Source organism: Etheostoma cragini, chromosome 8 (assembly GCF_013103735.1).
Source record: "Etheostoma cragini isolate CJK2018 chromosome 8, CSU_Ecrag_1.0, whole genome shotgun sequence".
NCBI classification, from domain to species: domain Eukaryota; kingdom Metazoa; phylum Chordata; class Actinopteri; order Perciformes; family Percidae; genus Etheostoma; species Etheostoma cragini.
The window spans coordinates 6,711,344-6,724,613 of NC_048414.1; the positions used below are offsets into that span (position 1 = coordinate 6,711,344).

General features: G+C 39.3%; 1 protein-coding gene across 2 annotated transcripts in view; it reads left to right on the forward strand.

Annotated features, from left to right (window-relative positions):
- Window positions 1–13,270, forward strand: part of banp (BTG3 associated nuclear protein) — a 36,937-nt gene that overhangs the window by 12,956 nt on the left and 10,711 nt on the right. For both annotated transcript variants that reach the window (XM_034879179.1, XM_034879180.1), the window contains one exon: window positions 4,287–4,331. In XM_034879179.1, coding sequence (XP_034735070.1) covers window positions 4,287–4,331 — 45 coding nt within the window. The remainder of the gene's footprint in view (window positions 1–4,286; window positions 4,332–13,270) is intronic.

The following is a 13,270-nucleotide window of genomic DNA, read 5'->3' on the forward strand; positions in this document are numbered from 1 at the left end:
TGTGTGTGTGTGTGTGTGTGTGTGTGTGTGTGTGTGTGTGTGTGTGAACAATCAGCCACTTCTTTTCCTAAGTTGTTCTTCCTTGAATATTACATTTCTTAGCCAGCATTATCCTCCAATATGCATGAAAGTTTTTCAGGGAGCTCATGCTTGAGAAAGAACTGGTTTAACAGGAAGAAAAATAATGTAGTCCACTTTTAGTGTGGGAATGTCAGAATGTTTTGTTGGAAGTCTGGTTTGTAATTTGGTCGACTTGCATTATTTGACTGGCTGTTTGAAATACTCCATTTAATCTGTGTGAGCATGTAGAGTCAGCAAATGCACCCAGGATTGTTCTCTGCAATTCTACATGACTTTACAGGCATGGAACTTATAAATGGTGGAATTGAAAGATTGGCATCAAGTGAACCATTCATTAAGCTTTTTATGTTGAGAACGGTAATTAGCAAATTCTGAACAAAGGGATGCTCGGAGATATCATCTTGCACAAAGACACTTCAATTGTGCGGTAAAAGTTAGGTTTCCCGTACATTATTTTTACTCAATAACAGGAACTGCTGTGCAGGGCATTACTCTACAGAGCTATAGTTTTCTTTTGATGAGGCTCTCTCTAACGTTCAAAGCTTAAAAAGAGTTTTTTCAGAATATTAGGATTGATCCCCTTTCAGCTTTGTGGAAGAAGAACTATTTAAATGTTCACCCATTATTTACAAATGAAAGTTGTGCTTCCACAGGTCACATTTCAGAGACTATAAGCTTGGTCTATTACTAAATAAATGAAGGGCCATTTAATAGAGCAAACTATTGTTTTTCATCTGCCAAATAGGTTTGGCAAGAGTCATTATACATTTGTGTCTTTTGAACCCTGTATGTTTCTGGTTGCCCATGCAAATAGCCATCCTACGACGGAGCATTAGGGCCACATCAAAAGAAAAGAAATACGGAGGACGTCAACATGACGAGAATAAAGTGGAAATACTTTTTCGAGACTAAAGTTGAAATGTTGTGATGTTTCAAGAATCCATTCAGACTTTTGAGAACAAGCCAAACTACTAGCTTTAGACTTCTACACACTGCCTTGTAAACGCCTATGTGAACTTGTGAAGTTATACTTCAGAATCGGTTTTAATAACATGGAAATTCTAGCTCTTTTAGCACATAAATACAGTATTGTGATAAGTATTAGGACTGAAGAGATTGTGCCGAAAATTGTGTTTGTTCAGAAGGAGAAACGACACAAACTTGGAAGAGGCGGGCGCATTCCTGCAAACTGAAATATCTTGTGATGGACAGATGCAATGATATCGATGGTTACATCTACACGCAATACAGAGATGATATGGTGTGTCATAAAACACAATGAGATAATTGATCTAATTGTTTGATCGTGATGGAGTGGAGCTAAGGCTAGCGCGGCACTCCAAGGATGTACCCATATGATGGCTACTGGCATGGCAGACAGTCACTCTAATGTGATTAAGTGAGAAAGGAATTGAATTTATCCACGTCATACCAACGTTAATCTCAACGTTTTGACAGTTTTTTTTCGAAATGGTAGTTCAACTTTATACTCATATTGTTGACTTTATTCTCGACATTTCAATTATATTTTCGAAATGGTATTTTGACTTTATTCTTGTCATGTTCACTTTATTCTTGACATTTTGACTTTATTCTCAAAATGCAAAATACATTTAAAAAATCTTCCTTGATTATTATTATTTTTTGTCCTTGATGTGGCCCTAACAATCCATCCTACCATCCCAATGAAGCATAATGCACCCCAGTAGTATCTGAAAACATTTAAGTCATTAGGGAATTCTAGCAAAAGCAGATGCTCTGTAATGTTTATACATCTGCCTGCTTTTGCATGGGGTTATGAATGTAATTTCCACCATGTGTCACCTTGGTGGTGACACATGTCCCTCAACAGAGAGGCTCTCTGCTTGCACACACAGCAGTGGCCTGCCAGTTGAAATCAAAATTTAGCTCCAAACCAACACTGCTGAAGAAGGAATTTCCACATCAGCATTATTGTCAGTAATTTTCTTGATGATGTGGAAGAGAGATTTATTTCAAGTCGAGAGTCAATGTACACACATACACATGTAATCACATATGATGCATGACAGCTTGACATTTATGTAAAAGCAATTGACACCTTGACCAAGTGTTTTTCTTATTTCCCGTTCTGTTGCGCCCAAGGAAACTCAGAGGAAGAAATGCACGATTGAGTGAGAGAGACAGAGTTAAGTGGAGGCAGAAAAGCTCTAAAGCCTTTCCTGCTCTTTGTGGCTGCGCCCAGATTCCCCCCCCCCCCCTTCCTATTTCATGACATTGTTTGTTTTTTGGAGTTCAAAGCTTAGCAACAAAATCCCACTTCTCCCAACTGCCACTCATAGAATATGTTTTCATTGAGAACTGGTCCCTTCCATCAAAGACATTGGTTTTAGCGTGCTTAAAAAAGGAAATGAGCTGTTAGAGAAATTACACTCCTCTCTGGCCATATGGCAGCTCCGACAGCATTTGATATATACATGAAATACAATTAGCAAGATAAAACAACTGAAAGTTGGGGTTTCCTAAATATGGCTTGTATGCTGTCCTCTCTTATGTGGTCTTGTAAACATCACTGTGGGTGTTCAGAGACTTTACACTGGTTATTGCCTCTCAACGAGACTGCGTTGGGCATGTGCATTTGCGAACGGGTTTCCGTTTTTGTTTGCAAGAGAAATGACATACCGTTGACGTACATACAAAGACTTGGCCTCCACGTCTCATTCTAATGTCATGTATGAAAAACTCTTCTACCAAACCCTGAAGGCTCAGAGTCCTGGAAAAAAACAGTTGATACATCCCAGAGATTGACACTTTCAATGTTACTGGCCTCAGACCTAGGGGAATCTGGGCAGGTACAAAGCCACAGGCTGGATAGCACTGTGGGTTGGAAAGAAGTGGAGATACAGAAATTGTGTCTTTCTCAAACGCTGGCTGTCCTAATAATGGTTTGATAATCACAAGAGATAGGCCTAGCACACACTAGTACACTAGAACACATACAATTATAAAATACACTATAATTATATAAATGTATCAATAATACTGTGAGATCCTAACCCGTAACTTGAGCCATTACATGGACTATATACTCTAGAAATGGTCTATAAATATACTGAATACAATAAACAAACCGATATGTAACACATTTCTATACGTCAGATAAAATACAAAACCCATAAATAAAATATTGTGAAATAGATACCAGTCTCACTGTATAATATATCAAATATACATCAACAAGTGACACTATAGATATTACAAATTGAAACAATTGCTATAACACATTAAAGTATGTAGACGTAGGCTACCTGGCTATCTGTTTAAATATTCCTTTAAAGTAAACACATACAACAGATCAGAGGCTACACTGGATTACTTCTATGAAATATATTACAATACAAACAACCTTGTCATAGATAAAATACCAAGAATACTATATTAAGATTTAAGCTGTTCACGTGACTGTGTGATAATCAATCACCAACGCAACGCATCGGTCAGCCGTTTGCGTGAGTGTCTACAGGCACATGCATATCCACTGACGGCGGCTTAGCCTTGACAATCGTTGACAGGCTCTGGCTAACAAAATGTATACTGAACTGAGCAACGGCAATACAACCAAAATGATACACACTACAGAGAGACTTAATAGGCATTACCTATTACACTTAAACATGCTGATGTTCATACCACACGACTGTTTACAGTCCGTACGGAAAGACGAGAGAACGGAACCTTCACTGACGGTGATAGGCTAACTTCACCTAGCTTGCTAGCTAAAGCTGCTAGCACTTACATACCCTATAACTATATCATAATAACCTTTCTACACAGAACATGACAACATACGTCACAGAGAAAACCGTACTGGTGATATACATGGAAATGAATACCCTAAAATACATCGAAATGAATACCCTACACTTAATAAAAAAAAAAAAAAAAAAGGAGGGGTAACTTTTTTTAATTATCCCAATTTATGAGGCATTTTCTCTACCCATTACAGCAACAAGACTTCAGTTTAGCACCATTTTTTTGATGGCTTGAATCACCTTATAAAAATGTAGGTTTTAGTAATCCATGCAGGTTAGGGTCGATAGGAGGGCAAAGAAATTGGCAATGTGCATCATTTTAAGGGGCTTTATGTTTGCTGGTAAAAATTAATAAATAATTGTGTGTAATTTGGCATCAGGCTTTTTACGTGACATGTCACTTTTCTATTTCAGGGAAATCTCCAGATCCACCAGGTGCAGTTTGGTCAGGATGGACAGGTAAGAACACATCCAAAGTAAACTAAATAGAAGATATCAGACACAAATGAATCTGTGATGTAGATTATACACCACAGTGCTTACGTTTCTGCATAAAGTACCAATTCTTCAAAAACAGTGGCTGGATAACAATAAAAGTGGTCGTGTGTGCTTTACACAGTAGTCTTCATTGGATCACTTTCACAAGTGATTCGTATGTCTGATGGCTGTCTGAGCAGGCTCTATGTCAATGACATTTTGCTGGTTCTCTGAAGACCCACCACAGGGGTTTTCAGTTAATCCGGCTGATTGGACCTCTTCCCAGACTGATTGATTGGCATCTTCCTGGGTCTCTTGTTGGCTTTGTTGCACCTGTTACGGCAGGACAAATGACACCTTTATCATTCTTATTGATAGATGAAAATTTGTGACCTACTAAATTCCCATTAAGCCTCCAGCAGTCCTTCAACCTGAGCTGAGGTCTAATCAGCCAGAATAACTGAAATCACCTGTGTGGGTGTCCAGAGACTTTAATTGAACACTAAATGCCCCAAATCACTGAGTAGTCCAAATAGAAAATGTATATCTGACACAGGATGGCAGCCACTTATGAATGTTTCAGTGCCAGGATTTGAATTATCTCACTAAACATATATTGTATATTTTCCTCTTTTAATGCATCACAATCTTGTGTGGTGGTTCTGAAAAACACACATGCCTGGCTTCTTTGCCGGATCTGTTTGCGCAGTGATTAGACAACAACTCTTTACCATGCCGTTTTTGTTTTTCCACGTAACGGCACCTGGCAGATGCTGAACGTTTGTGTTTTTGCCGTTCAGGATGGTGAACCGTAGTGATTTCTATGTACTGTGATGTCACATTTGTATCCTCTATTGTACTCTGTCGCTGTAAGTGTGGCAACCAGCGATGTGTAGATGTGAAAAGACTGTTCAAATACTTAATAATGCACTTACGTTATAGTAATACTTTGAGTAAAAACAAGTATGTAATGGGGTCCTGTGAAGTTTTCTTATAAATAACCAATTAATTAAATTAGACTATTTGGTATTGGGAAGACATTCAGTTTTTTAAATTTGGGATTTGGATATTCTTTTTATATAGACCATAGCCTTCTATAGAAACTGACTTCTTTTTGGATTTAATTATTTGTATTGCCAGGTAAATCTTTGAAAATGTGATATTCAATCTTCCATCCTTTTATCTTGGCTTTTGGTTGTATTGACCAGGCTTGGTAATTTATAATTTTGCCATCCAAAAACATCACAATCTACCATACAGTTGGATATAATTATGATATCCTTATTAGAAACATATGCCCAAGCAACACAAAAACACACGCACACACATACACTCAGATGTTTTTTGTGTCCTCTCAGTGGCTGACATGCTTATGACTTCGTCTATCCCTCTCCCCTCCTCTATCTCTGTCTGGGATTATTTGGACCAAGGGTCCATCCTGTTTCTCTTTTCTTTCCGCTGAGTCTCGATCAAAGCAGAGATGGCCTGTGTATGACGAATGCAGGCCACATATGAATGCCTGCAGACCAATACATAGTCTCACATTCATGATTTCATTATGTTTGTCTAGAAGCAAGACTTTAAGGAAGGAAGTTCTTTCTCACGCTGCCCATCTGGTGGTTAAACTGTTGTGTTGTTATTTTGTTAGGGCAGGTGTTTTTATAAATCAGCCAATAGAGAGTATAGTTTTCCTTCTAAAACGGGAATGGAGGCTAAACAGAGTATTTATTGTTTGGGTCATTACGAGAAAATTTCACATTTACTTTTTTTTAAGATAATGAATTGCACATGAACACCTAAATATAAGGAGCTGCAGCATTCATTAAATTACTTTTGCATTTTTTACTAAAAAAATGTACTTGCATTAACTGGGTCACTAAATGTTTTAGGGTTGAGGCTGTGTTCCGACTGCATGAACCAGCCGTAGTTCATCGTCTCACTGCTATTACCTCCGTCAGCGCAGCCCTTTGAGTTTCACTACTTTTCACTTACAAGATTTGTAGTAAAAATAGTCAAAAATAACAAAAGTCCAATGCCTTAAATTCAGACTTTTTGAATTATATTCACCACGCTGTTGGCTCCATCATGTGCACTCCACTCATAATTCAATCAGAAATTTCTGGCATTAACTAAAGGCAGAATAAGACTTTTTCCATAGATATCATGCCAATGAAGAGACTTAAGAGGCTTAAGAGTGTAGTGCAATAACAACGTTTTTGTTCAAATGCAGTAAGTAGTAATGTGATTGTGACTTTACTTTCTTAAGAATCCTTCAACACTGCACTTGACAGCTATATCAATCATCACCCTTTATTTTAAAATATTAACATTTAGTTACAAGCCACCCACCGTCTGGAACCATTTGCTTTCTGCTGATCAGTTCTGGATTTTATAGTCTGATTAAGATTTCAATCCACAAAGTCATTCGTTGGTTCAAAGCATCAACAGCCATCCGTGTGCGCACACATTTGTGAGGTGTAGATGCATCTGTTTTATATAAGTTTTTGTAGATGTTTGTATTGTTTTACTGGCTGTTCAGCTGTGTGTGTGTGTGTGTGTGTGTGTGTGTGTGTCTGTCTGTCTGTGGCGTGCGTGTTTTCAATTAATTAAAGTAGACACCACACATCCCCACGCTCCTTCTCTCTCACACTCACAAATGTCTGCTTGTGTCCTCAAATGACCTGCTCGCTGAGCCTCACTGCAGCATTCCTCTTTCTCTCTCTGTCTCTCTGTGTCTCTCTCTCTCTCTAGGATCTAGGAAGTTTTGGCTAGAGTTTGGTTTAGATTTTGGACCACAACACAGATTTCCAACAATTATACACATCAGTTCACAGAGTACATTAACATGTTTTTTGCAGGCTTTTTAAAAATGCAACATGGGATATGTATAGTCATTAGTTTCTTTGACACCAAGGTCTACCAAAGGATGCAAGAACAAATAGCTGCAGAAGGGACTCTATTCCCTTGGCAGTGTCTGGGAGCCTAGTCCAATAAAAAGCTCTTTTATTTTCCCTTACTTTTTAGCTCATGCTTGGATTGGGTCTGTAAAATGATATGAGTACAGCGCCAAAACAAACACACAATGACTTATTTTTTTAAATTCATGTTGCAGGTCGAGCTTTTCACACACATGCATTGGTACACTACAGTGGCAGCGTCACATTGCGTGTATATTCTCATAGGTCAGCTCTTAAATCTGACAAACCCCAGAAAGCACATAAAGACCCTCAAGGGAAACAGGGTATGATGTTAGTGATAGCCCTTATTCAAGGGGATACATCACTTTGACCAGATATGGTCACATATAAATGACAAATGATGCCTTTATCATGATTGGTGTAGTGTATCTTGGACCAGAATTTGTTAAGAACCTCAGACAAAGACAAAACAGATCAGACTGAATCCTGATGTGTGTTTTTGTAAATGTCTGTGTGTGTTTACAGAGAGGCATATATCAAATAGGCTATGTATTATGTCCCTGTTCTTGTAATCTGGCAAAATAGTGCGAAGGCTATTAGTGTAACCTAGCATGCACAATTCATCACATACGCACTCTTTTTGTCTTTCTCTGGGGCGGGTTTCCTCTCCTCTCTATCTCTCTATCTCTTTTTTATCTTCCATGTACTTTTTAGCTGTGATAACACCTGTCTTTTAAAGGCCACTTGCCACATCCAATCATCCCAGGTCACATTAACTGTCAGCCCGTACTCTTGGGAGGAACCTTGGTCGCATTGTCCTTTACATAGATAAAGAAAGGTTGTCGCACTCTCTGGTTGTGATTTTAAACAGCTCCACACAGTTGTTTTTGCACTCTGGCTCCATCCGGATCTCTTAATTTATGCGCATGTTTTCCATTGCTTATTTTGTCTCTCTCTGCTGTATTTGTTCCATTGAGTCATTATCACAATCCAAATTATGAGGTGTCCTGGCTCATGGTTTTTCTATCACATCTCAGTGTGGGGATATGTCATGTGAGTTGTGGCTGGCCACAATATGAATGCAAAAAGCATCATACATTTGTTGAGCTGTCAAGTGTCATAAATTTGGCCTTAGAGACTTCATTATGGAAGCTGTTTAGTAATTGCGTCCACTGATTTCTTTACCTCTCCGCGAGGGATGGGTACAGACAATGGCTTGTTGAATTACTTACTACCAATTACGTTTTATCACTTCTACATGCCAAATCAATCTTTTTGTTAGTTAGTAAGAAAACAACACATAATGTGAGTTTTCCCCTCAAAGCTGTCATTATTTTGTCATCAGATTATGCAGACTTCACCTAGAACATACACTAGATATTAGGGCTGAGCATCGTCAATGATTTCAAGATTTAATTCCCAATTTATAAAGTCTCGGATTTGTTTTATTCGCAATTCGATTTTATTCCCGATTTGAACTAACTACTACTATTACTACGACTAGATATGCTAGTTCTCCTAACAACAATTACTTTCGATCATTGAAAATATAAATTAGTTTATTCTGTTTGATTTTGTTCTGATTATTATTCGTATTTGTTACGTTTGTCATTTGGTTTCGCTGTTTTCAATGCTCCGCATGTTTTTTCTGATGAATCCCATTTCTGAGAATAAAATTTGTTGTATTTAAGACTAAATCGCTGAAATAAATGTCTTTGCTCTGTGTTTATTTGGTTAGGAAATTACTACGTTTTGCAGCCACAAATCGAAAAAACGAATGTGATCGCCTAAATTCTATCCCTCACATCTCGTCAGTCATGTGTGTCAGAGTTTGAGTAAATCATGCTGTCCACCACGTTAACTGGTACTAACCATGCTTGGCTAACTGTTGCATAATGCTTCAGAAGAATTAAGTTTCTTTCAGCAAGAGATTACTGAGAGGATGTAGGGCCTTGAAGGGTAAGGGGTCAAACCCCTGCCCCAGTTTTACTGACAGAATAAATCCAGGTGTCTTTGTAGTTGAGGAGACAGGCTGTGTTAAAATTCTGAGAGTGCTGCAGACTGACCTCTCTGTCTCTGTCCAAACATATTGCCACTGGTGATATACTGCATGCGATGAGCAGCGCAATGTGCTTCACTAGTCACTTTGTTTGTCTTACTGCTGATGCATGTTCAATCTGTGTAATTTAGCTGCAGATGTTTCTGTATCCGCTTCCATCTCGGTCTATGCCAACTTAGTCCTGAACTTAGTACAAATGTGCCAGCTGGAAGTCTGAACAGCCCATAAAAAAAACCCACATGTCGACGGAAGAGAAGGCAGACCCACAAAACTATAAAATAACTAGTCTTTTACTGCACACCCAGTCTGTCGTAGCCTCTTATCTGGTGCCCTTCTCTCTTTGTGCTGTGATCTTACCTTGCACTGATGCAGACCAAATGGAAGATTGTAAGATGAAAGGAGCGACTGATAAGGAGTAGGAAACAGAGAAAAAAGATGGAGAGCGGAACGTCAGAAAGGGAGACTGTCTGGAAGAGCTGTTTTGACCCGTTCAGGATTGAAAACTGAGACCAGTTAAGCTTTGAATCGAACAAAAACTCATGCATGGTACCAGGGGCCACATAAGAAAAAGGCGGTGCCCTCTGCTAGCTCAAATGGCTCAAATACAATGTACCCTCAATGGCTTTGGATGTCCCCCTTTTTGCTGTCACTGCCCTTTTGCAAATCTGTAAAAGCTGACAAGAAACAAAAAATAATGTAATAATAAAAGCTACAGAGCAGCAGCTAATCCAGTGTGGAGTGAGCTCACAGTTTTTAGATTACTCTCCATGGCAGAAAGCTGTAAACAAATGGCGTGTCAGTCTGAGAAATCAAACACATCTCAAGAGGCCGCTATAATGCTTCCCCCAATGTGCTGATCCTCTCATCCGACTGCATTATTTACCGATGATGGACGCCCATCGACATGATTGTCAAGAGCCACAACAACCTCTGCCACCCCTTCCTGTCACCACGTGTGAGTTGCATCTGTTGGACCCTCCCAAGCGACATTGCTCATGGTCAGTGTGGGAACTGGGTCACAGAACAGAGAGCTCGGCACAGGTCCATCCGTCTGCCAGGACCTGTAAACACAACCAGTCCAGATTGAGACAAATACAGGGAGTGTAGAGGGATGGTGCACAGTGTCAATGAGTTGATAAAGGAGAAGATGAGAAAAATGAGGGCCAAACAAGAAAAAGTGAAATAATGATGTGAGGTAATAAAGAATTCATGAAGAGGAAACTAGATATTTTAGTGCATTTTTGTACTGCAAATGTTGATGTTCTTACAGTTGTGTGCATTTATGCCATCGTCCGTGACATCAGCTCTGTTTCGGTTAGCTTTGGTAAAGGTCTATTGATCTAGGACAGCATGTCTTGATTTACCATTTCTTTACACAAAGCAGATGCTTGAACAATCTCTAAGGTTAACCTCAGAGAATCAGGGTGTTATTTGTGCTGGAATCAGACTGCTGGCCCGTCTCCCGAGTTATTCAGTTGTCTCTCTGCTCATGTTGTTTCTAATGTGTAAGGGGTTTTTGAGAATCATCTGATTCACAGTCCGAGGGGAGCGTAAAAGGGATATGAAAAGATACAAACAAGATGTTTTATGAACAATGTTTAGTGTAAGTGGGTTGTACGTAAGCTGTCAAGGATTTAGAGGACTAGTGGTGGATCCTGTTTCAAAGGAGTAGTTGTCTGCTTTGTGTCCTTGTAGCATCATGGCCTGGAGATAAAGAGTCACAGATCAGGGAATCCAAAGTTCTGAATATGTGTGTAGGTGTGTGTGTTTGCAACTCAGCACTTCGGAAGCAGGGGAGGGTACCCCCAGTGGTGATTTCTTTTTGTCTTTGTGGGCAGAGCCTATCATCGCTGTGCTGCATGAGTAAAATGGACCAGATGTTTTAGTTGCATTTCAGTGTGACTCACCATCGGCACAGGCCTGATGCAGCCCTGTTTCACCAGTCCCAGACGTACAGTGCTCATCATTCATCAGTTTCAGCTTCTACAGGATCCTCACAAGGACAGCAGTTCTAACAGCAACAGTTAGGGCATTTATAGGGACTCTAGGTCAGTTAAAACCAGGGTTTAGGTAATACTTGTTTCATGTAAACAACTCAATCGGGATATTTGACACATAACCAGAACAAACATGATTTAATTTACAGAGCTAGATTCCTCATTTTTCAATGACTTCTGGTAAACTGCTATTTGGCAGATTGTTTTTGTATGACACATACACACACCACAAAAATGGAGTGAAATGGTACAGAATAGCGTGGCTAGAAGTGGGGAAACAATACAACTTCTTTTTGTGGAAATGATAGAAAAACAGCTTGCATACACTCCAACTAAAGGTGTGTTGTAAAATTCAGACTACACATTTTCTGGACATCAACGTGACTGTTAAATAATTATGCAAGAGAAAGCACCAGCCAGATGGTTGCGATAGATGTTACTTGATAGAGAGTCCTCGGAATGTTTTTTGTTTTCTCCCTTATCAGCACTGACAAGTACCAGTGATTGTATCTGATTTGATGTCTCAGTAAGTTAAAGACTTCAGTGTGCTACATGCTGGTGTAAGATTACATTACATTACATGTCATTTAGCTGACGCTTTTATTCACAGTGACTTACAATTGCCATATATTAGAGGCCACATGCCTCTGGAGCAACTAGGGGTTAAGTGTCTCGCTTAGGGACACGTGGTTAATGTATCGCAGTGGGAATCAAACCCAGATCTCCCACACCAATGGCACGTGTCATATCCACTGCGCCATCACCACCACCAGATGACAGATGTCTGTCATGGCAGAGCTGAGACTTAAGGATTCTTGGCTGATATGTGTCAGTCAATGGGCCTGAACTTGGGGCCAGTTGAGTCCTCGCCGAGATATATTGTTCGGAGGTTTAGATGTACTGCTTAAAACCGTCAGTCTTTGTTTTGCATAAGAGAAGGACCAAAACTAAAAACAGAATAAGATGCATCACTTCAGTTGTGTTGAAAAATGACATTTATTTTAGAAAACGTCTTGGCTTTGTTAAGATTGGTGTTTTGTGCAGTGTGGTATTTTGTAGATTGAATATAACAACCTGTGTACATCAACTTCTCTGGCGTCATTGGATTAAACAAGATAATTTGAAACATGATAAAGTCATCATCCTAAATCATGAAATTTACCAACATTGTAAACTTGCCTTTGTAAATTAGCCACGCCAAGTCTGCGCTACAGAACAGGGAAAACCTTCAGTTTAATTTTCTTCCTTTTTGTTCTTTTAAGGGCCCGACTCTTAAGTACGTCTGTTACTTTTGTCATCAGTCCCCTTTTAATTTACTGGTTCTGGATCAGAATTCAACACAAGCTGGTTTTGTCATAAAACCTCTCTGATCTCGTTCTAAATCTGACTCCCAGTGTGCTGATGGGAGTTGTGGAGCAAAGGATGCAAGGGAGGGTTTGATTGGATGCAGGTGTTGAGCTCTGGTGTTGAAACAGTGTCAGGGTGTGGGTGGAGATGGGAAGCAGTGGGCCAGGCTACGGAGTATCAAGGGACTTTGCAAGATATGAAGATTTATAATACTGATGTATTTCAAAGAATAATGTGTGGACAGGAGATAGATATATCAGTAATGTATGGTAATATCACTTGTCAAAAGTCTGAACTTACCCTACCGGTCAAAAGTTTGGGGTCACTTACAAATTGTCATACCATTACATTAAAGACAGAATACCTACTTATTTGAGTGGGTTGCTGGTCATTAATGCTGAATCTACATTGCCCAATATCAGCAACTATTCATCCATTGTTCCAAAGTCACATTCTGTTTACTAATCTGTTATCGTTTTAAAAAACTAACTAGAAAAACATTGGAGAACCCTTTTGCAATTATGTAAGTACATAATGTAATCTGAAAGCTGCTGCTCTGGTTAAAAAAACAATGCAATTGATCTCATCTTGTATTCCACG